Below are 21,389 nucleotides of genomic sequence, written 5' to 3' on the forward strand. Positions count from 1 at the left end.
TCATCTCATCCAACGCCGCTACAAGGCTGAGCCCAGCATGATGCGATGAGGTCCCTCTGATCCGAAGCCGAGCAGTTTTACTTAATCGAGTTGGCTCTGGTTCGTGCCAAATTGGGCAGGCGGGTTTGGCTTGAATCCCTCGCGAGTCGTCGTCGTAACGGAATCCCTCGCCCATGGCGGTATCATTTCAGGCCAATGCTTACGGCTAGCGTTACTCGGTGGCAGTCCAGGATACGGCCGGTCCCTTTCTCTCCGCGAGGGCTTGCGTTTCTCCTAAATCGTCGCATTTTCAGTAAGTTTCTTGGCGTCTCTGCCTCCCTCATCTTCTCTGCTGCTGCTGCTGCCTGTTATTTTCGTCGATTGTGGCCATCTTTCTTTAGCAAATTTCACTTAGACCACGGAATCGAACGATGCAAGTAGGTGATTACCAATCGATCGATGCTTGTATATCCTTTAGAATACCGATCGAGCGGTTCGTCAGATGAATCTGGCTTTCAATTCTTATTTTATACTCCAGTTTAGGGTTTCTGATTAACAGATTCCAAAATTTGAAGTTATTGTCTCAACATCTTGCAATAGGCAAATCCAGTAATGGCCACAGAAGATATGATACCCGTTCCTCCATTTATCAGAGAATTCGGTCTTTTGTATATATCATGATCATCCAGTGTTTCGATTTATTCAAATGAACGCCCTGCGAAGCCTATATGGTTTCTTCGCCGCACTTAGACTTCGATTCAGGTGCCTTGCTTTGCATGCGTCGGTTGTGAGCTTGATTTGACTCTTGAAGATCTGGTGCGTTCAAAGCAACGAAAACTGTCCACTTCCAATCATGTAATAAATAGCAACGTATAATTGTTCTAACAAAATTGTTAAATCTCTATGTATCATTGGGTGATGTAATGGCGTGATTTTGGTGACAGTTGCCTTCTTGCACTGACCACTCCACCATGCCTATTTTGAGTTGGTTCTTGTAGGTTATAGTTATAGAGATGGCATCCCTATAATTGGTTAAACTTCTTGAAAGCATGAATTTCAACTAGATTAGACAGGATGAACAAAGATGCATAGTAAGGATACATAATATGGAAACTGGTTGTAGCTAGCCCATTCTTGATGACGTATCGTCGTAACATTTGACCAGTGAACCATTCTTGATGTCATCAGAAGTTCAAGCAAGATTATTGAAGTGCTTCTAGACATTGACAATGGTGTTGTCTTTTTTCTTGTCTGTTATTTATTTTAAGTTCCATAAGCTTTTAGTTACATTTAAGAAGTTTACACTCTCTTCAGTCATTTATAATTTAGTCAATTTTCATTTATTATTTTCCTGCTGTACCTTTTTTCCCTCTTAGGTTTCTGGAATTGGATAAACAGTGACAAAGCATACTATCCAGCAGTATATGGACAAATTGGTTGTTGAGTCACCATCCGAATTAGCTGATAAGCTTCTTCCTCTAAATCTCGAGGAAGAAAATCAGTTGCAAAAGAAGGTGCTCATCTAAGATATTTGTATTTTTCTTCCTAGAATACATTAGTGTTTGATTTTTTTATTGAACTAAATATTATATTATATAAGTGTCTGTTTTCATTTACAGATGTATGAATGCTGCAATTTTGATTACTTTGGTGTTTTATAATCATCACTCGAGCATTTTAACTTTTGTCATCTTGCAATTTTATGACATCATACTGTTTCTGGTGGTGGTACCAGAAAAATCATCTACTTCTTGCCTATAGTTATCAGAAAACCAAGGGTGTATTTATGATGGCTAGTTAAGTAATACAGCAATGCTGAGATGAGTTAAAGTTGATTTATTAAAATGTTCCACCATAGGGATTAAAAGCAAAACTATATATTTTTTCTGAAGTTAAGGGGCTTATATTAATGGCATGCAAACTGTTCAATAAGGTATTACCAAGTGCAAATAGACCTGGTCATAAACTAAATATCCTGTTTTTCTTTTACGTTACTATATTTGAGGATTGAAGAAAGTAGTGGGTGGACCTCGGTAAAATGATAAGGTTTCTTCTTAATAACATGAGAGATTAAGGTTCATGTTTCAGTAACAGTTCTTTAAATATAGAGATAAGGCTGCATACATTGACCCTCTCTAAACCCTGCACTGGCGGGAGTCTAATGCACTAGATTCACCCATTTGTCAAAGAAAAACATTTATCTGGACTGCATCTTTGCAACTATTGCAAAGCCAGAAACATTACAAGTGGAGATCAATCTCCAACCTATTTAATGAAAAACAATTCCTCCATAAGAAATTGTAGCCTTATAGATCAGAGTGGTATGTATGAAGTTTCAAACAATTCCTTGATAAGAAATCTTAGCCCTTTCTTCATAGATCAGGGTGGTCTGAAGCAAGGTATGCAATACCGTACCGTATCGGTGTTTCGAGATTGGCTCGGTACAATACGGTACCATGTACCGAGTGGTACATCAGGGCGTACCGAGTGGTACACCAGGGCGTACCGAGTGGTACACCAGTGTCACGGACAAACTTCTAAACAAGGTGTTTGATGTAATGCTTATATCTGTCCGTGTCTGTTGGCATGTTCATGCCTTGTACAGAATGTAAAGGGGCGGCCGAAGGCTTAATAGTCCCATTTTAGTTGGGTTGGTGGCCTCTTTAGGCTTGTAAATAAAGGTCGTGTCATGTGGACACGTGCGAGAGCTTCTCGGTCTGTAATGGACCATTTTACCCTTTGTTGTGCCACTGTTCAGAGCTTGTAAAGTCTGTTTGTAATTTGCATTGTCTATGAAGTGTTTTTCGGAGATGTTTGCTTGTGGATCCCGATTGAGGCGTTCTCTCTTGCCCGTTCTCTCTTTTGTTGGTCCTAAGGGATAATGGGAGTCTTCGGGGAGGCTGACCCTTGCGGACGGACACGCAAGGGTGCCGCACGACTTAGGCAAAACCAGCTAAGTCCGTGTCATATGGTATCAGAGCGGGACAAGTACTCATAGAAACACTTGACATGCAAACGTGGGGGACCTAGCGGGGCTGCGTTGAGGGCAGTCAGCACACGCGCGACCGTTTGAGGGAAAACGGGCATGGAGATGTAGGGAAAAGAGTCGCTCAGAGGAGCGGGCATCTGAGATTGGCATTTAGAGGAATGGCCAACCCTTCGCGCAAGAGGCACCACGAGAACAGGCAAGCTTGGAAGAATTTGGAGCGCACAAAGGTTGGGATGGCTGAGTTTGAGCTACGGCTCAACGTTGACAACTATACTTGATGGTGCTCTAGGCAAGCGAGGCGCTTGGCAAGAATGAGACCATGCAAGGTGGAATTAGTTGTTCAGCGATCAAAAGAGTTATGCAAAGCTCACAAAGGTGAGGGGAATTGCTAACTCGAAGAATTTGGTACTCATGCATGGGCTTGTATGCGGACGATGGAATGTTCGTGGCCATCCCAAGGCGGTCGAGACTCGGCGCCATGGAGCATTGAAACTTTCTCTTCGGCATGCGAAGGATACGTCCGGAGGAGGCTGAAGTGTGCAACGAGTTCAGCATGTTGCTAGGCCTTGAGGGGTGCAGCGGTGGCTGTATTGACGTGGAGGCGCAATCTAGCAAGTGCGTTTGCAAGAGACAGAACAATGCACAGTTTGTTCAGCAGATCGGAGTAGTCCAAGGGGATGGTGGTCTCCGAAACGAAGAGAGATGTTGCTCCAACGGGATAGTTATCCAGGAGGGATAAGTCTTGGCACTCCAGAGGGAGAATCATGTGAGACGGACTTCACATGTTGTGGAGGAGTACCTCACAAACAACAACTCCACGAAGCTCAATGGACCGAGCAAGCAGCGAGGAGTTGCCGTATGATCTCGCCCGAGAGAATGCATTGGTGGATGCATTGCGAGATCAAGTGGGGGAGCGACCTAAAGCAACTTAAATGAAGGCACACTTGGAGTCGATATAAGATCGGACTCAAGGGAGGGCTGACCCGTGGAATGGTGGGCACGAGGGCCACCATCGACTCAATGCAAAAACGAGGAGCGGAGCAACTTGGGTGTAACTTGGTGAAGTACCCAAGCCGCATGAAGGGAGCCAGCAGAGAAGTTGGAACATGGAGCAGAGGCACAGTGCTTTTCTTAGACAGAGGTCAAGGACATGAGCTCTTGCAGAGGCAAGAGCAGGATCATGTTGTTCCATGGGTCCTTCATTCTGACGGAGTGGACTCATCTTGCATGGTGCCAAAGACGAAGGGAGCTTCGGGGCACATGCACCTTATCTCGGAGAAGCATTTGATGGAGGAACTAAGGCGACTCAATTTGCGGAGGCGAAGTTGGGTTCAGAAGGCCTTAGCACGGGGCAAGAGGACGCAGAGGCGGGTACTCTTGAAGAATATGCCACAGTGTTGCCATTCGAGTTGCTATGAAGGAAGCGGTGTGCAGCGGAGATTGTGCTGGTAGGGGCAGAGACCCAGGATCCAGACAATGGTGCACAAATTACAGTGAAGTCGGTGGACTTCGGGAGCTACTAGGCGACGGACTGTCCTAGAGCGGTGCTTCATCTAGGTGTGACCCAAGAGTGGGTGGATGAAGGTCGATAGCAAAAGGAGCGAACAAAATCGAAGGTGGAAGAGACTCGGCGATGTATTGGCAGAGGCCACACATGGAGGGTTCACAATTCGAGTTTATTCCCCAAGGATCAGAATGCAATGGAGATGTCACCAGGAGGCGACATGGTGCAGCGGATCGTGGTGGAACAGTTCGTGGCAATGCGATACACACGACTGGGTCCCGTGAGGGATGAGATCATATGGAGGTATGATCGGGAGATACTGGGAGCTCCGCTTTGGTGAACAACACGACGGCAAGAAGGGCTATGGATTCAAGGAGTGAAGGCCATGGTACCGCAGAGGCGGGTCTTCCGGGCGTGCACCGAATTTTGCATCGGATGAAAACCTTGGTCATCAGCATATGGGGGCTGGGTTCCACCAAGGGAAAAGTTCGAATGCAAGTACCAGTGAGTTCCATGGGAGGAACTTGATCATGCAGAGGTATGATCGAAGCAGCTGGAGAGTTGGACTGCTCCAGAGCTCATATTCGCTTAAGGGAGCCCGACAAGTCAGAGGACAAGGTCGAGTAAGCGAACGTTGCTACCAAGGAAGCTAAGGAGAACAGAATTGGTGCAAACCCTACAACGCGATGGCAGAGGCCATGCATGGGAGTTGCAGTCTTTCTTTCCATCGACCAAACAGACTGCTTGGAGAACACAGAGGTGTTGAAGCAGGGGGTCGAAAGGGGCGAGGAAGCGACGACGAGTCCAGAGGGACTTAGCTACCCAAAATCAAGCATCAGTTAGAATGGAGGTGGACTCAGAGGAGTGCCACGGAGACATATCTACTGATCGTGAAGAAAAGGGATGTAGATGCGAGGCGACGGATAGTAGGGCCATGGGCATGGCAGCGCCATGGTACCGTAGAGGCGGGACTTCCGTCAAAGTCATTGATCCCTTGCTCTCACGGAGGGAGAGCGCTTGGTCGTGAAAGGGGCCGAGGAGGTGGAGCATGCAGAGGCAATCTCCAAGTACCGAGACAAGGCTGAAGGGCAGAGGCCAAGAAACTTCGTAAGACCGGTGTCAACAAGTTTCTCATCAAGATAGCCGTAAGTGAAGGACTTCGGGTCATGCAAGAGTGCACGACCAAGGAACGAAGCAGGCAGTACGCGGTGCTGTACCTTCGCTACTTAGTGGAGTAGGCGGCAGGGTTGATGGAGAAGACGGTACAATCCCAGAGGCGACCTCATCTATCAGAGAATTACTCCAAGTTGGGGTGAAAACTTCCTGCATTCCAGAAGTTCAATGGCATTGAGAAGGTGAATCACAGTAGCTAACTCAACGCAAGGAGTGCAAACACTTCAAGTGCTTCAGAAGTGTGAGCAAAGAGTAGGCGAAGGCCAGTAACCAGCTCGATGCATGAAGTACAACCTCGAGGAGGCGGGCGAAGTCAAGTAACCTTTGCCTTCTCAACTCTTAAGAGAATGGGCGAAACCGAGTACCCCAGTTCTCTTATCTATCCAACAGAGGAGCTCTGCACAAGTTCAAAGACCCTTCGAAGATAAAGGAAGACAATAGTTGTCAAATCCTCACCAACGGTGATCAGTGCTACTGAGAGTAGATTGTCCGCTTCATTTCCCAACGAAATGCCAATCGAAAGCGGAAGTGATGCGAACCTACTTGGATGTGACAACTAACTGAAAGAAGAGTCAATGAGCAGATTTTGTGGAGGAAGGACCCAAAACTTCAGAAGTTTGCGAGGCGATGCTCGTTAAAGCTCCAACAAGCATCCACCCAGTTCAAGCAGCATGTGAAAATTTTGAGAAACTGGCGCAGTAAGAATGGTCTTTTCCTTCATTTGGTGGATCCGCAAGAATCAACGAGGATCAATACAACTCAGCCAACCCCACACCAGAGTCAGAGTCATTGGTGAGTTGAAGCAGCATGGCGGATTAAAGTTCGACTACTCAAAAACAGCAGCGGAGAGCAGCTGGGAGCCAGGAGGCGCATTGCAGCTGGAGCAGAAGATTGAAGACTCAGCAAAGGCGAAGAGTTGCAGTGTTCACAAAGGCTTCGACGAGGACGTCGAAGGGATAAGTGGGGGAGAATGTCACGGACAAACTTCTAAACAAGGTGTTTGATGTAATGCTTATATCTGTCCGTGTCTGTTGGCATGTTTATGCCTTGTACAGAATGTAAAGGGGCGGCCGAAGGCTTAATAGTCCCATTTTAGTTGGGTTGGTGGCCTCTTTAGGCTTGTAAATAAAGGTCGTGTCATGTGGACACGTGCGAGAGCTTCTCGGTCTGTAATGGACCATTTTACCCTTTGTTGTGCCACTGTTCAGAGCTTGTAAAGTCTGTTTGTAATTTGCATTGTCTATGAAGTGTTTTTCGGAGATGTTTGCTTGTGGATCCCGATTGAGGCGTTCTCTCTTGCCCGTTCTCTCTTTTGTTGGTCCTAAGGGACAATGGGAGTCTTCGGGGAGGCTGACCCTTGCGGACGGACACGCAAGGGTGCCGCACGACTTAGGCAAAACCAGCTAAGTCCGTGTCACCAGGGCGTACCGAGTGGTTTTAAATATTTTTTCCTCTTACTATAGCACTGTAGCACGTTCCGTCCGGTAGCGGGCGGTCCGCGTACCGGTATATCGTCGGACCGGTACATACCACCTGTACCAGGCGGTATCATTCAAAATTGCATACCATGGTCTGAAGTTTCAAACTGAGCCGTTTTGACTATAAGTATCAAGAACAAAAGAGGGCACAGTGTATCTTAGATAAGAACCAGATGATGAATTCTAAAGGTTCTTTTTTCATACTACATTAGGTCCTTCTTTGTTTAAAATAGTTTTGAGTCCAATCACACAGAAGATGATGCACTAGCATCAGCTGTTGTAGGCAGTTGTTATTTCTTTAATCTCAGGTCCATTCACATGGAATATGATGCACTAGCACCAGCTGTTGGAGGCAGTTTATGTTTATTGGTTGACTCATGTTTTTCTTTTATCTCAGGGTTGTAAAGAAAGACAAGCTAGTTCCTATATGAATTTCAAATACAACATTGGCAAGTTTTAGTTTTGTACCATTTTGGATTAGTTACATGGATGGTAACTTTGCAGGCCTGGACTTTATTGAGGACAATATCAATGTTCATCTTAAGGAACATCAGAGTACTTTTAATTTCCTGGCAGCATCCTTTTAACTTGTCCTTTATCTTTCCTCCAACCATTAGTCTAAATTAAATTAACATATCTGACCACTGCATTTATATGATGCTTTTAGAGGTATTTGAACCATGGTTCGTCTTATCGGTCCGTACTGGTATACTGATCGACCATCAGTATGGTACATACCAATCCGTACCGATGTACTGACATACCAACACATGGTATGGTGGGGCATACTGACAGACCAGTATGTACCACCCATACCAGTCCCTTGTCGGACCAATACATACCGCCCATATCGGGCAGTATGATGCGGTATGACAAACCTTGATCTGAACAATCTTAAACTTGGCAATATGATGCAATATGACAAACCTTGATCTGAACAATCTTAAACTTCTTCTCATTATTTTATTCTGAATCTGATACTACTATTTGTTCATGGATGCAAACTTCTTTTGTTCTATTTTTGTAAGTGACCCTCAATCTTAATTCTCATTTTGAAATAGCATCACACCATATGTTCTGCAATTCTTGCTTGGTGTCAGTTGAACTATTTTGTGTTTTGATTCTCGACAAAGTTGTGACAGAATTTTTTGTATTTATATTGATTAACATTCTCTATGCTGATAATGTTACTTTCACAAAAATGGTCCGAGCTATTAATGGAAACATCACTTGATTATTGCAAGCATATATGTTTGTGCTCACTTACCTGATTTATGTTTTTCTTAAATTGATATCCTGAATAGGTTGCTTATCTTCTTCTTGAGATTAAAGAGTCTAAGAATAATGTTCAACAGCTTCAGACTGAACATGGCAAGGTGGAAAATTCTATTAAGATGCTGTCCTGTCAAATGAGTGAGTTGGTTAGTAAATATCTGATATGCTTACTAATAACCATTATGTATAATGCTCAAAGTCCTAGTAATTTTCAGTTAGTTTTTGTTTGCCTTGCTTCGTTATGGATTTATGTTTTGCTGTTCTTTGTGCCTTGCTTGAATATGTGGTTTCTTACTGTTTTCATGTCACTTCTCCAGGACAAGAGAAAGACAGATGTTCTAAATGAAACAAAGCTGCTGCATCAGAGGATTGATGAAAGAAACTGGGGTGATGCTGTCCAGGATATGATCAGAATGTTGAAAATAGTTAAGGTATATGATTTTTCAGAATAATCTTAGGAAGATAGCTCCATCTTTTGGTAATTTTATCTTGACATGGTTACTGTAGTATGCTATCTATAAATTGATAAGAATGAATATTCATTATCGTCTTACATTTCATTGACAATATGTTCAGGGTGCATCAAGGAAACCATTAGTCCTAAATGAACTAAAGAAAAACCTTCTCCAGGGAAGTTGCTATCTAGATAGAGCAGTGATTGAGGGGACAAAAAGGAGTTTGTCGGGAAAAGCAGAAATTGGTAATAGCTTGAGCAAGCATTGATAGAATATTCGAAAGTTGGAACACACATAATATTCTCGTAACTTGTGGCAAGCTCTTTAATAAAACTAAAAAGTTACTTTCTATATCAAATATGTTCTTTTTCATCATCACCTACATGTACCAACCCGTGTGGAAGATCAATTTGCAGTAAAACATACTTAAATGATCATTGCATATATGAATAAGTGCCTATGTTACGATTGCAAATCTGAAATTCAGTTATTTTGAGTCAATTTGTTTAACTTCAGCTAGTAAAAATCAGCAAGGTAATGAATGGGCTTATGCACTTCTATTTGTAGTCTCTGGCAAATTCATAATTATCTCAAACAATATGTTCATGTTTCCTTTATTCTTCACTTTAATTAGGCTTCTTAGCTTTACTCACAGCTTACATAGGAGAGTCATTAGTTCAGATTCAGACCCCTTGCAACTGATAATTAGGGAGACTAAAATGATCATAGAACAAAAAACCCATCCTACCAGTTCCATCCCTGAGTGAGTAGTCACACTTGTGAATGCTAGTCTCTAGGTGGTTATGTTAAACACAGTAAACAATCCTTGGATGGACAAATTTGCACTCTCTTGAATATCATATTTTCTGTATTTGTAGTACTAAATTGGAAGAAATCAAGCCAACTACCTATGCTGACTCCAGGGAGAATGGCATAAAAACATCATTGATAAGATTCTGCAGTTTTTAATAACTTAATTAAGAATGTATAATCCATGTATATTTATTTCCTGTGTATTTTGAGTTTATGTAAAATTTTATATTAATCGATTTATTTGTTACCACTGGACTTAGATCCATATAAGGTTTCATAACATACAACAGAGAAGTCAAACTTGATTTTAAAGTGAATGAACTCTGTAGGATCTTGAAAGGAAAGAATCTGATCTGTTGTCTTCATGTAAACTAATACATGCGGATGTGAAAGAATCATTTACCTATGGAGGACAACTGGAGTTTGCTGAATTTGATGAAGCACTGAGCCAATCAATGGAGAAACTTACTTCAGCTAAAAGGGTATGCTCAATTTATCAATGCTGTTCTTTCTTGAAATGGAATATTTGGTCAAGTTATCCATGCGATAATTTGAGTCACTTATTTAGCACTTATTGTGCCTCACATACTTTCTTGAGTTTATAGTTGGTATCAGCATAGTTCAAAAGCTGAAGACAGTTAGAGACATTAAAAAGATGTTGAAATCTTTTTTTCCATGTTCCATAAAAGATAAAACTACTTTTATTTTGGTGGATCTCTACATTATATGTTATACTTGGTTTTGTCGAGAAGAACGTTGATACTCTCTTTGTATGTGATATGTTTAGGAATTTGCTGCTAAATTAAGGGCAATTTTGTCAGTAAAACGAAAGATTGGTGATGTGCCCACACAAGTCGAGCTGATTCAGTATGTTTCTTTATTCTGTAGACTAGTACTATATGTTGTTTCCTCATAATTATCTAGTTATTTTTCCTGTCAATTTCAAATGACAGCTGTTCCAAGTATGTGTCTCAAAGCCTTTAGCCAAATAGAAAAGTGAACTAAGGATCTTAAGTGTGCAATCGGAAACTTTGATCCTAATTTCTGCAATTGTTTTCCATGGATAACTTGAGACTAAGTGATTGAAGCAGCCACAAAACTTTTCTACTAATAGTACATCAGATATTTATGGAAAAAAGTATGGTACAGCTACAAAACAGTGGTAAAAATATTGTAATATACACATTTATATGTCGTGGCAAATATTATTTTGTTTTACTTTTAGGGTGTCTTTGTTCTGGAAACATTTTGTTAGTTTTTAAGGGTGGAAAAACAGAGGTTTTTAGCAATTTTATGGAAACATTTTGTTCGTGGAATTGACGATGGAATGATTACTTAGTTTTTGTAGGGTGGAATGGGAAACAAAGGAGAATGAGAACGAAACAAAAATGCTCTAACCAGATCAGGTCATCTAATATGACTTGAAGATGTGATTTTGAAAATGTTATTGAAACCAAGGTTTCCGATTTCGAATCGTACCGCTCGTGTCGGTCTGCCCGTGAATCGGTATGCAAACCACCTGCTATTGGGCAATCCACTCGCTATAGCCCGTATCGGACGATAGGGAACTGTTTCGGGTGATAACGGTTGAAATTTCGACTGTTACCGTCTGTTGCCAGACAGTATCAGCCTAGCTGCGGCCTAGCTATGGCAAGGCTGAGAGAGAAGCATCAAAGAAGGAAGAAGGAGAGGGCGTTTAATGAAGAGGGAGAATAAGGAGAACCTCGGCGCGAACTTGTTTCCACGCCCTTTCTTGATCCCGATTTGGTGCCGCTCTCCCTTGACGATCCCAATCCAGGAGGTAACGGCGAGGAGAATTGTAAAGAGGATCTGGAGGCGTGGGGATCAAGGGAGGCGGTGGCTAGAGCAGCGGAAGAGGCAGTCTCCTTCATCGCCTCGTCTGCGGTCTTCTTCTTCGTCGCATTCTTTGCTGAAGGTCGTAGACGTCTGCGGCCTTCAACGTCTTCGTCGCTTTCTTTGTCAAATGCCGTAGACGAGGCAACGAGAAGAGGAGGAGGCGACATCGTCAAGGCTGCGTACGCCTTTTTTTTAAATTTTTTAATATTATTTTTATATTTTTATATATTGATTTTTATATTTTTATATAAAATATATATATATTTATATATTAATTATATATATATATATATATATATTTTTTTTTAGGTGTACTGCTCAATACGTCGTACCATATCATACCGAGCAAAACTCGATACATCGGTATGGTACGAAATTTTAATCCCTGATTGAAACAATTAGTCTAAATTTGACATAGACTAAGTTGTACATTCTTTTGCTTTTACAAATATCGTATGTTTTTTGGATAGATACACCAAGATTATGTACAGTTGTACATGGAGAAATTTGCTTTTTCTTCAATATTGTTAATTGTGTCTAAGAGTGCTATTAAAAGACTCAGTTGTTTATTTTGAATTCATTAGATATGAACGGCGATTTTCAGAACTTTATTCCCAGATTCAGGTATGAAATTATTTGCAGTGAGTTGTGAAAGATGAAGGTTTTGGATGAGATACTTTAAATGGTCTGAGTGTGACTTGGATTGATTGTTTGCAGGAAAAGCATAGACAAACTTCTAAATACTATGATACTTATAATGCACTATTGGAGATAAAGGAACTGATGCTAAAAGAAACATCCCTGTTGAACTCAATAAATTCGCAGGTCAGTTTAAAATCATGCTATTATCAGCCAGTATTTTGGATATCTGTCAAATTACTAATTGGTTTACATTAAATTTATTTGTGCTATAAATTCTTGTAGAATTGATTTGTCAAACTAGTTTCTCGGCAAAAATTTTATTTGACTACAATGGACCAATCTTTTTGTGTAGATGAATACAGACAGGTATTTTTGTAGGTTTGTATGTGTGAGCTTAAAATCTAATTTTACAATTTAGCCTTAAAATATAATTTTACAATTTGGCTAACTTGTTATTTCGCAGGTCAAAAGATTGATCATAGAACAAGTAAATTTGTTGTTCACACTGAGAAAAGTGATTGAAATATTATAAGTTTAGACATATATTGTACAATTAACTTTTGGGGCACATACACAAATGCATCAATTGATCATGCAGGTAACTTTGTCTCTTAAAAAAGTTATTCTTCATCTTCATTAATGAACCAAATCTATTAGTTCTCATATAGGATAAGTAGCACAATCAATAGTCTAGACTCTTTGCGGTGGTTATGATGTGTTTTGCCCATGGTATACCAAATTTTATTATGCCTTGTGAACAGTAAAATGACATAAAAAAAAAAGATTTTGCATCTTATATATATACACACATGTATTTAAGATGTTAAATGATGATGAGTAATGGAGTTAGTGTAAGATACTCATTAGAGTTTAGATAGCCTCGATTTATTTTGTTGATTTCCAGTTAGCCATATTACTCTTTATCTTTTTTTTCTTCTTTTTTTGTTTTTAAAATGTTACCATATCTGCATGAGTTCATATATTGTGGAGTTCTATGATACATTCCTGTATAGTATTAGTATTGTTTTTGATCTATAACAATAATCTTCAGCTTTTTTATTTCACTTTGTTAGCTTCAAGATGCCTTGACTAGCAGCATTGGTTCTTCTAAACTCGTGGACTCCATGGAGGTTATAGTGAAGGGAGCTCAACAAGTAAGCATTATTACCTCTCCCTTCTTAGATGATATGATATACATGTTCTATAAGCAGGTGGTAACAACATTTATGAAGTATTGATGGCCCCACTAAACTTATCATTTGAGTGGAAAGTGATGGCTTTAAGATTCCTGAAGTTAACTTGGACACTGCTGATTTACATTGAAAATTATCTTCTCTCATTATTTACCACGGCGGGAAAATGAGAGACTAAAAATATGCTGCTTCTCATCTACTAAGGCCTTTTACCTCAACAATCACACATGATTTCTTCTTTGGTCAGTACCAATAGGAATTAAGATGCATCTTATGTTTCACATATATATTGTAAGGGTTGCTCGACTTCCACCAATTTAGAAATAAATAAAAACCATGCTTAGCAAAATAAAGTAGAGAAATAAATAGAACCATGCTTAGCAAAATAAAGTCAAGAAAAAATAGATTTTCTTTCAATGATGCTAAGAACATTCGACAAGAAATAAAGTTATGTAGAAGGATGAAATATGACAGCATTTTGAAGTCATTATTGTAGAATAGCAAGATATTAATAATTGTTCTAGTTAGGAGGAAATGAATAAAAAGGAGCTCTTTCAGTGATGCTAAAGCATTTAACACTGAGGAAAAGGCATGTGAAAGGATAATAAGAGAAAAACATGATAGCATCTTGAAGTCATTTAGTAGAATAGCAAGATATTAATGAAACAAACTTTTGCTTAAGGGCCTTCTGATGCATCCATAGACTTCACACCATTTCTGGAGCTGGAGAGCTTAGATCTTCACTCTGACTGTTGATTCAAGTCCTCCATTATTTTGGAGTCATTAGGCCATGGGTCATAGACATATATATGTGCTGTCTATGCTATCTTCACCTACTTATTGGGTGTAAATAATTGCATATATTGATTCTTTTACACATAATCCAGAACCTTAAGCTAGCATAGAAATGGCTCTGAGATCGTTTTAACTTTAAACAAATATTCCATTATGATCAAGGAGAAAAATGGTCTAGATGCAAAAGAAAATTATAGGCCACCAATATGGAATGCTATTAAACTTAGCAAGGAATCCAACTGATGTCCCACTGCAGTACCAGTTCCAAAAGAAGTTTTGCTAATAACTACTATTTTTCAATATTCAGACTCCATTTACTATTTTTCAATATTCAGACTCCATTTCGTGTCATTCTCCTTGTCTATAGAAACTACATTGTAGGAATTTGAAGAGAAGAATATAAATAAACACACAACGAAGTTCAAGGTTATTCTTTTATGATAACCAATCAAGCATTTATTTGAGGTGGTTCATCCTGTTAGAGAAAACAACTACTAGGAAGGTGTGGTCAGAATGACCAAGGGGTGAAATGAGATCAAATATTAAAGGAATATCTACCATAATTTGAAGTGATACTCTTAACTTTGATACTCTAACTAATGGATATGCCTTTTTTCATAGATCAATGGTGGCAAGAGATCTATGTGGCTGATCTAAAATAGTTGATACTTTACGGCAAGGTTCATAATTTTGGTCTGTACCGATGTATTGACAAATGATCGGTATGGTACATACCAAGGTGTATTGATGATACACTAAGGCATCCCGACGGTATGCCCAAAAAAATCAAAAATAGCTCTAAAATTTTTTTAAAAATAAAAAAAAATAGATTAGGGTTTTTAAGTTGAAAATAAATATAAATTTAGTATAGTTTTAGTGAAAAGAATCTAAATTAGGAAAGAACAGTGATAGATATCTTTTTCGAGCTTTGAGGAGTAACTTTGTGGTATGTTTTGAATCATCCTTCCATTAATATTGAATTATCTACAAAGAAATTATTTAGATTGTTAGATTTTTTCTTAAACAACTTAAACTTTAAAATTCAAATGAATCAAGTAATTGATCGATGAATATACTTGGTTCTACCACCAAAAAGAATAATAGGACTCCACGAGCGATGGATTGGGGTCCTCGATTCTATGTATATATGTATCAATTTGATATATTTGTCGGACTCAATCGTAAAATTGATCCCACGACATAGTATACTGATACACTGTATGCTATTAGTGCATCAATATAGTGATGGTCGTAGTAGGCGGCTCTTGAGGCAAGTACGATTGTAGCATATATTGGTGCAGAGTATGGAGAATGTCAGAACTTCTACTTTCGCCACTGATCTGTTGTTTTGTATCATAAAATCGATCATCGTATTACTACTCAGAGAAGTATGACCAACTATCACCGTACTATTGTTGGCAATAAGATTCTTCATGATAGGATGTCTGTGAATACGATGAGCTTTGCTCTGTGTTTACATCGTGTAGGCTTTGTCATATCTGCTCAAAATCATTCACTATTTGCCCCTTCCCTTTCTTTGTATAAATTTGATTAGTACCTCGTCGAGTTCTATGATCCGAATATTGAGTGACGTGTAAAATATTGCTTCTCGATCCATGCACCACCCTCAAATTGTATAGATAGGACTATCGACTCTCCAACGTCGCCACCATTATCTATTGAGGCATTGTTGTCAACATCGCTTCCATGTCTCTGGATTGAGCAAGTTGTTGAGTACGATTGAGAAGGTGTTTCGTCGCCCGACTCGATTCTTTCCAACGGTGTGACTGATGCTATTGCCTTCCCCATTGCCTTTGCACACTGGGTGGAGGACTATGATGGTTGGGTGTTTCTAGTTCCTCGAGCAGTCTGACTCGATGTTGCTCGACTCCTTCCGCCATGTTTTAACTGAGGGGGATCTTCCTCTTAATCCTCCCAAATTTGATCCAATCTACAAATCGTAGCTTTGTTGAGTTTAGGAGAGTGAAAATGCGAGAATGAGAGAGAGATATGAGTGAGAATGGGTTTGAAAGAGTTGAAGAGATTGAGAGAGTGATATGAGTTGAAAGAGTATGGTTCAAATGATCAATTTGATTGTTTGAAATAGGGTGGTCTAAGCCCTTGATCGGTAATGGTCGAAATTTGACCGTTATCGCCCGGTACAAGTCGCTAACGGTTGGATTTCGATCGTTACCGTTCAATACAGATCCTGTATTGCTCGATATAGGGTCAAGTTATGGTACCACCCGATAGAGGACAGTCCGCGTCCCCCCTCGGTATATACCGCCCGTACCGAGTGATACAAGTCGGTATGGTAAACCCTGCTTTATACTTTTGTTGTTGGTGTTGTTGAAGTCGATTGTGAGTGGACCTTACTTTCATACAATCTCCACTGCTGGAGAAGACTTTTGGCCAAAGATCTACTGTCTAAGAAGAGAGTGAAAAGGGGGCATTTGGTGCTTAGAGTTTGATGAGACATGTGGATGGACAAAAGGGCAAAACTTTTTTTTTTTCAAATAGTTCAAACTATGCTAAATCATTTTTAGGTGGTTTTTCTAAGGAAAAAAGTCCTCAGTATTGTGTGCTGCATTGGAGAATAAAAAAGGATACCACAGGATCAAGAATGCTAGTGTCTCTTACTTGGGGTGATCTAAATCACTGCAATTTTTGTTGTAGGTGAGAGCAGAATGATGGTACCTGTTTTATCTCTCTTAATATCATGGCCTGTACATGCCAGCTATGCCAGTCCTGACAAGTGGTTCCATGCAATGCTTGGGGTAAGCTGATGTACTATTTACCCTAGTGTTGCTCCCGATTTTGCTGATGGAGCCAATTTGACTTGAACCAACTGACATATATACATGCAGACTGATGACCTTCACACCTCGAGCCATGAAACTGAAAACTTATACATAGTATGTTATTTTCAGCATTAAGGGTTGTCATTACATAACTCATAAGTTGGCAAGAGATGTTTATTTTCAAGTGGCTTTTTCAGCCGGTTGGATTCTTGGAACGGTAGAGCATCTTGTGTCTGTTGAGTTGTCATACAGCATAATGCGTTAGAAACATCACTTTATTATCTGATTAATCAAGTGTTCTCTTTTTTCGAGGTCTGTTTGCAATCAGGTACTACTTAAATCAGTTTTGCTTGTTCTTAGTCAGGAGAATTTGCTGGAAGTTACCGAGTCTTTAGGTCATACACAATCACACCTTTTTACTAATTTTTTTTCTTTCAGAAACTGGAAAAGGTACAGCTTAGGCTACTGGCTGAAAAGAAACATTCTGACTTTCTGAGGGAGAAGTACACAGCAGCTATAGCAGACCAGCGGCATTTTTCATCGCTTCTAAAGGCTTTCCAGGTAAGCACCACATTCAGTAATTACCTTGCAAACTCTTTCCGGTATGTTGTTCCTCTGCCTAGTGCAGCCTTCTTATATCCTAGACTTGCAAATAGACAGGATTCCATGTTTCTGACCATAAAGATTTCCTGAAATATGTGGTGTCACAGGATGAGTGCACAAAAAATGAAAGGCTCAGCCAGTTAGTTCAAAATCGCATGTCATCAAGTGCATCCCTCTGGTACCTTTTCAATTAGATTCTTCTTTTTTCTCCATTCTTTCTGCACTGCAGCATTTAATGCTTCATGCCCATGGTCTAATCAAGGTGATTTCTCTGTTACTGACGTATAGATTTGCAGAAATCTTTGAACCGGGGCTAGGATATGTTTCTGACTCCGTGGTAAGCCCATCCCGGTGCTTCATCAGATGTGATAAAGATGGAACTGCACCAGTCTCAAAATCTGTCTGAGGTTTGTTTAAAGGAAAGGTTCTGGTGTCCTCCAAACTGATTGCAGGTAGGTGCAATTTGTTTTTCAGGCAGACCAACCGGCAATAAATCAATAGTATCATTTGATGTGTTTGTGGAGACCATAAGAGTGAGTTTCGTGGTCCTGTCGCATGATTAAGTCATAGATTGACTGAGGCATCATCCGGCGTACATGTGTGTATTACGAATATTCCCCATCCAGTTCATTTTCACCTAAAGGAAACCCGTCACTACTACAATAGAGAAACTTGTCTCGTGTTGCCTGCCTGAATGCTTCATTATGTTCATTTATGCATATTCCAGGTGTAGGACTGAGCTGGAGATGTGATTTATTGTCTAATTGCAGTGATTAGGTGGACTTTCCGGTCGTGGTGAGGGAGGCACGCGATGGACTATAATTTGAATCTCTCTTTGGAGACATCTTTCAAGGGTTTGGCATAGGTGTATGATGATGTTGCTTTCTTATGTTCTTTGAATGAACTTTTGATTGATTGCATAACGAATAGTTAATGTGGTCGTCGGTATGTTGGGAGAAGAATCTGCATCGGCCACTGCACGATTTGGTTCGATTTCATTTTCTTTATTATCTGTCTCCCCGTAGCCTGCGGTGCATCTTACGTCTATCCATGTTGTGACCGCAGAGCCAATCGGAGGATTACGATTCGAAAGGCTTGGAGTCACACGAGGGGATGGATGGAAAGAAGAAGAAAGACGGGGAGCGGTAAGGTTGCGATGTTCTCGTGAGAGGAGAGGAGAGGAGAGGAGAGGGGGCTATTGGCTAAGATGACGCCTGCTCGTATCGCGTGTGATCTGAACACGATGTTCTTGTCGATTCGATGCATCGCATCTCTTAACGTGATGCAGGAGCGGAGGAAGGGACCATAAATTGCCCGATCGAGGAGACGACGACGATGACATCTGGGACGGTAAGCTCATCAACATGATCTGAACTGATGGTTGGGACCCCGTGGTGGTCGTTGGCGGACTGGTTGGTGGTTCATGGGCACCCCTTGTCGTCTTGAGAGAGAAGGGCGATTCGACGCCCATTGGGTAGACGAAGCTTCACGGTCGTATATGGCCTTTGGAGGACAGGAGAGATGGAGGAGACATGGATACGAGCGGTGCACTGGTTGCATGTCCGGAGAAGAAAGAGACCACCAATTCGACTTAATTGGCTGCATGCAGCAGCGACTGTCACGCGACTCGAGGACAAACTAGTCCTGCGCACCAACCGCGGCCGTGCCATCGCCTTCGACATGCGACCCACTCGGTGATCATGGCCGTCCTTGTATGCATCACCATGTCAGTCACAAGACCGTCGCAGTGCATCGCCCGAGTTACGTCCCTTCTTCGTGATCAAAACGGTACCAGTTGGATCTAATAAGGAAGGAAGCATCTCCGAGGCGAGGCCGGGAATGGTACGATTTTTTTTGTTTTTGTTTTCTGGGTTCTCCTCTACTTTCTTTCCACTACTCGTTTGGCTTATTGACTAATAATTCCAGTATCTCTCTATTATTATTATTATTATTATTTTTCTTCTCTTTTTTTCGTTTCAGAAATGTTTGTCTGATTTCTGCAGGGACGGGACAATGCAGACACGTCTTCATAGTTTATATCTTGTACGACGAGGATTAGCTTTATTTGCACGCTTTCCGGGGAACACCTGAGGACTTTGACACGAAAAACCCCTCGTTCATAAGACCAAACTGCCACCTTTGCTTCCCCTTTCATCATCCTTGATTACTTCTGATTGGCCATCTCGGAGGTGTTCTTGTGATCCTCCGCTTCCTCCTCCGGCGATCTCAAGTATTCCAGCGTCTTGTTGTAGAGTTTCCTCTTCAAGCTCAGGAACTCGGGCCACGACATGGCTCGATATGCCGGGCGCTCGTTTGGGCCAACCAGCTTCCCGATGGGCGCAACATTGAACTGGCGCGGAGGCCCACAAAAGTACGCCACCGAGACGCGAGTCTGGGAACGGTTGACGATGGCCCGGTGCATCACGCTTCGGATCCGGCCGTTGAATACGATCTCACACAGATCTCCGACGTTCACGACCAGGGCTCCACGACGCGGCGGCACCGTCACCCACCGAGCGGGGCCCGCTGCGTCTTCCCGGTGCACGAGCTGAAGCCCGCTCTCGCCGCTGCTCTGGTAGAGGATGGTGATGAAGCTGGAGTCGGTGTGGTGGGCGATGCCGATGGCCCTGTCGGGCTCGGGGCAGACCGGGTAGTAGTTTAGCTGGAGCACAGGATCGGCCTTGCTAAGAAGTCCGGCCCAGTCCATGTCTTCCTCGTGGAGGCCCAACGAAAGCATCATCGACCGCAGCAGCCTCCCGCTCAGAAGCTTTATCAGCCTGTTGTATTCTTCCATCACGCAACTGCATGAAACAGCACGATGTGATCAGCCATCCGCGTATGAATTAGAAAGCCTGCATGCACGCACGCACGCACGCACGCACGCGTGGGGGATGGACGTACCAGTACTCTTCGTAGTCTTCGGGCCAGAGCTTGCGGGCGTCGTCGTAGGGAGATCCTATGATGGTGAAGCCCTCGGACCAGAAGATATTGGAGTAGAAGGAGGAGGTGTTGGCGAGGCCGTAGCCGCTGAGGCTACCGGGGCCTCGAGCGGCCTTGAGCTTCTGGGCGGTGGGGAGGGAGAAGAGGAGGCGCGTCTGTGCCTCGACGCGGTCCAGCAGATGGAGCGGGATGCCGTGCCCGGTGATCTGGAACGCGCCCCACTCCTCGCATGCCCGGCCGATGAGACCGACGGTGTCGGGACTCGCGAGGTCGACGACGGGGACGACGTCGTCTCCGTAAGGAAGGTCGTTCAGGGCGGACCATGCATAAGCGTCCGGGACATGGGATAGGGTATTCAACTCCAACTGGTGGAGGGGTCGGGCGGTGAGAGACGCCATGGCTTGGCTTTGTGTTAGAGATGGTTGAGGGGAGCGAGGGTGACTCCCTATGTGTGTGTGTGTGTATATATATATATATATATATATAATAACTCTAAAAGAAACTATATAAGCTTTTGAAAACCTTAAAGGCTATTAGAATGGAGACAAAAAAACAAAGATAATAGATGAGGATGGTTCTCTCGGTCGAATGTATCTGTGTTTTTTCTACAACCATGCATTTCGGTTTAGAAAGAGAGAACCATCGAATGTCAATCATGGAAAAAAAAGGAAATGTTGTTTTCACAGTATATCCTCACCAAATGCTTTCCTAATATACTTGGAATAGTGTCACTTAACAATTCAATATCAAAGTTATTTCGAAACATTCTCCTCCCTTAGTCTAAATCTTTGGGATGCTAAGCAAAGTTCATCGATTTCCAAATGCCTTCAATGGTTCTTTGAAGATTTTTATAGGAAGATCTTTATGATCTCTATTTCTATAATACTTATCT

General features: G+C 41.7%; 2 protein-coding genes across 8 annotated transcripts; one reads left to right on the plus strand and one right to left on the minus strand.

Moving 5' to 3' along the window:
- Window positions 1-84: 84 nt before the first annotated feature.
- On the plus strand, window positions 85-19,699 carry LOC135581903 (uncharacterized). Of its 7 annotated transcripts, XR_010512615.1 has the most exons (15): window positions 136-292; window positions 1,356-1,493; window positions 8,428-8,544; window positions 8,716-8,829; window positions 9,996-10,148; window positions 10,454-10,533; window positions 12,108-12,147; window positions 12,241-12,348; window positions 13,239-13,319; window positions 17,393-17,515; window positions 17,665-17,735; window positions 17,846-18,009; window positions 18,328-18,544; window positions 18,623-19,399; window positions 19,561-19,699. XR_010512615.1 is itself a non-coding variant. In XM_065178918.1 (12 exons), coding segments are annotated over exons 2-12 (978 nt in total). In that variant the 5' UTR covers window positions 85-292; window positions 1,356-1,403; the 3' UTR covers window positions 17,855-18,248. The 7 variants fall into 7 exon arrangements, 5 of the variants coding, with proteins under 5 accessions (XP_065034990.1, XP_065034991.1, XP_065034987.1 ...); XR_010512616.1 differs by lacking the exon at window positions 19,561-19,699 and having other exon boundaries at window positions 18,623-19,520; XM_065178918.1 differs by lacking the exons at window positions 18,328-18,544; window positions 18,623-19,399; window positions 19,561-19,699 and having other exon boundaries at window positions 85-292; window positions 17,854-18,248.
- Window positions 19,580-20,931, minus strand: LOC103973085 (gibberellin 3-beta-dioxygenase 1-like). Its single transcript, XM_009387552.3, has 2 exons — window positions 20,459-20,931; window positions 19,580-20,358 (listed from the first exon to the last, which is right to left on the minus strand). Exons 1-2 carry the CDS (start codon window positions 20,893-20,895, stop codon window positions 19,722-19,724), a joined length of 1,074 nt encoding a protein of 357 aa, XP_009385827.2. The 5' UTR covers window positions 20,896-20,931; the 3' UTR covers window positions 19,580-19,721.
- Between the last annotated feature and the right edge of the window lie 458 nt (window positions 20,932-21,389).

This window comes from Musa acuminata, unplaced genomic scaffold (genome assembly GCF_036884655.1).
Source record: "Musa acuminata AAA Group cultivar baxijiao unplaced genomic scaffold, Cavendish_Baxijiao_AAA HiC_scaffold_1137, whole genome shotgun sequence".
NCBI lineage: Eukaryota > Viridiplantae > Streptophyta > Magnoliopsida > Zingiberales > Musaceae > Musa > Musa acuminata.

Excerpts from the sequence above, each read along its gene's own strand:
- LOC103973085 (XM_009387552.3), bottom strand. The coding sequence starts at position 20,895 with ATGGCGTCTCTCACCGCCCGACCCCTCCACCAGTTGGAGTTGAATACC. Across the intron at positions 20,359-20,458 it reads GAAGACTACGAAGAGTACTG|TTGCGTGATGGAAGAATACA; the intron begins GTACGTCCATCC and ends TGTTTCATGCAG.
- LOC135581903 (XM_065178918.1), top strand. The coding sequence starts at position 1,404 with ATGGACAAATTGGTTGTTGAGTCACCATCCGAATTAGCTGATAAGCTT. Across the intron at positions 1,494-8,427 it reads AAAATCAGTTGCAAAAGAAG|GTTGCTTATCTTCTTCTTGA; the intron begins GTGCTCATCTAA and ends TATCCTGAATAG. Across the intron at positions 10,534-12,107 it reads ACACAAGTCGAGCTGATTCA|ATATGAACGGCGATTTTCAG; the intron begins GTATGTTTCTTT and ends TGAATTCATTAG.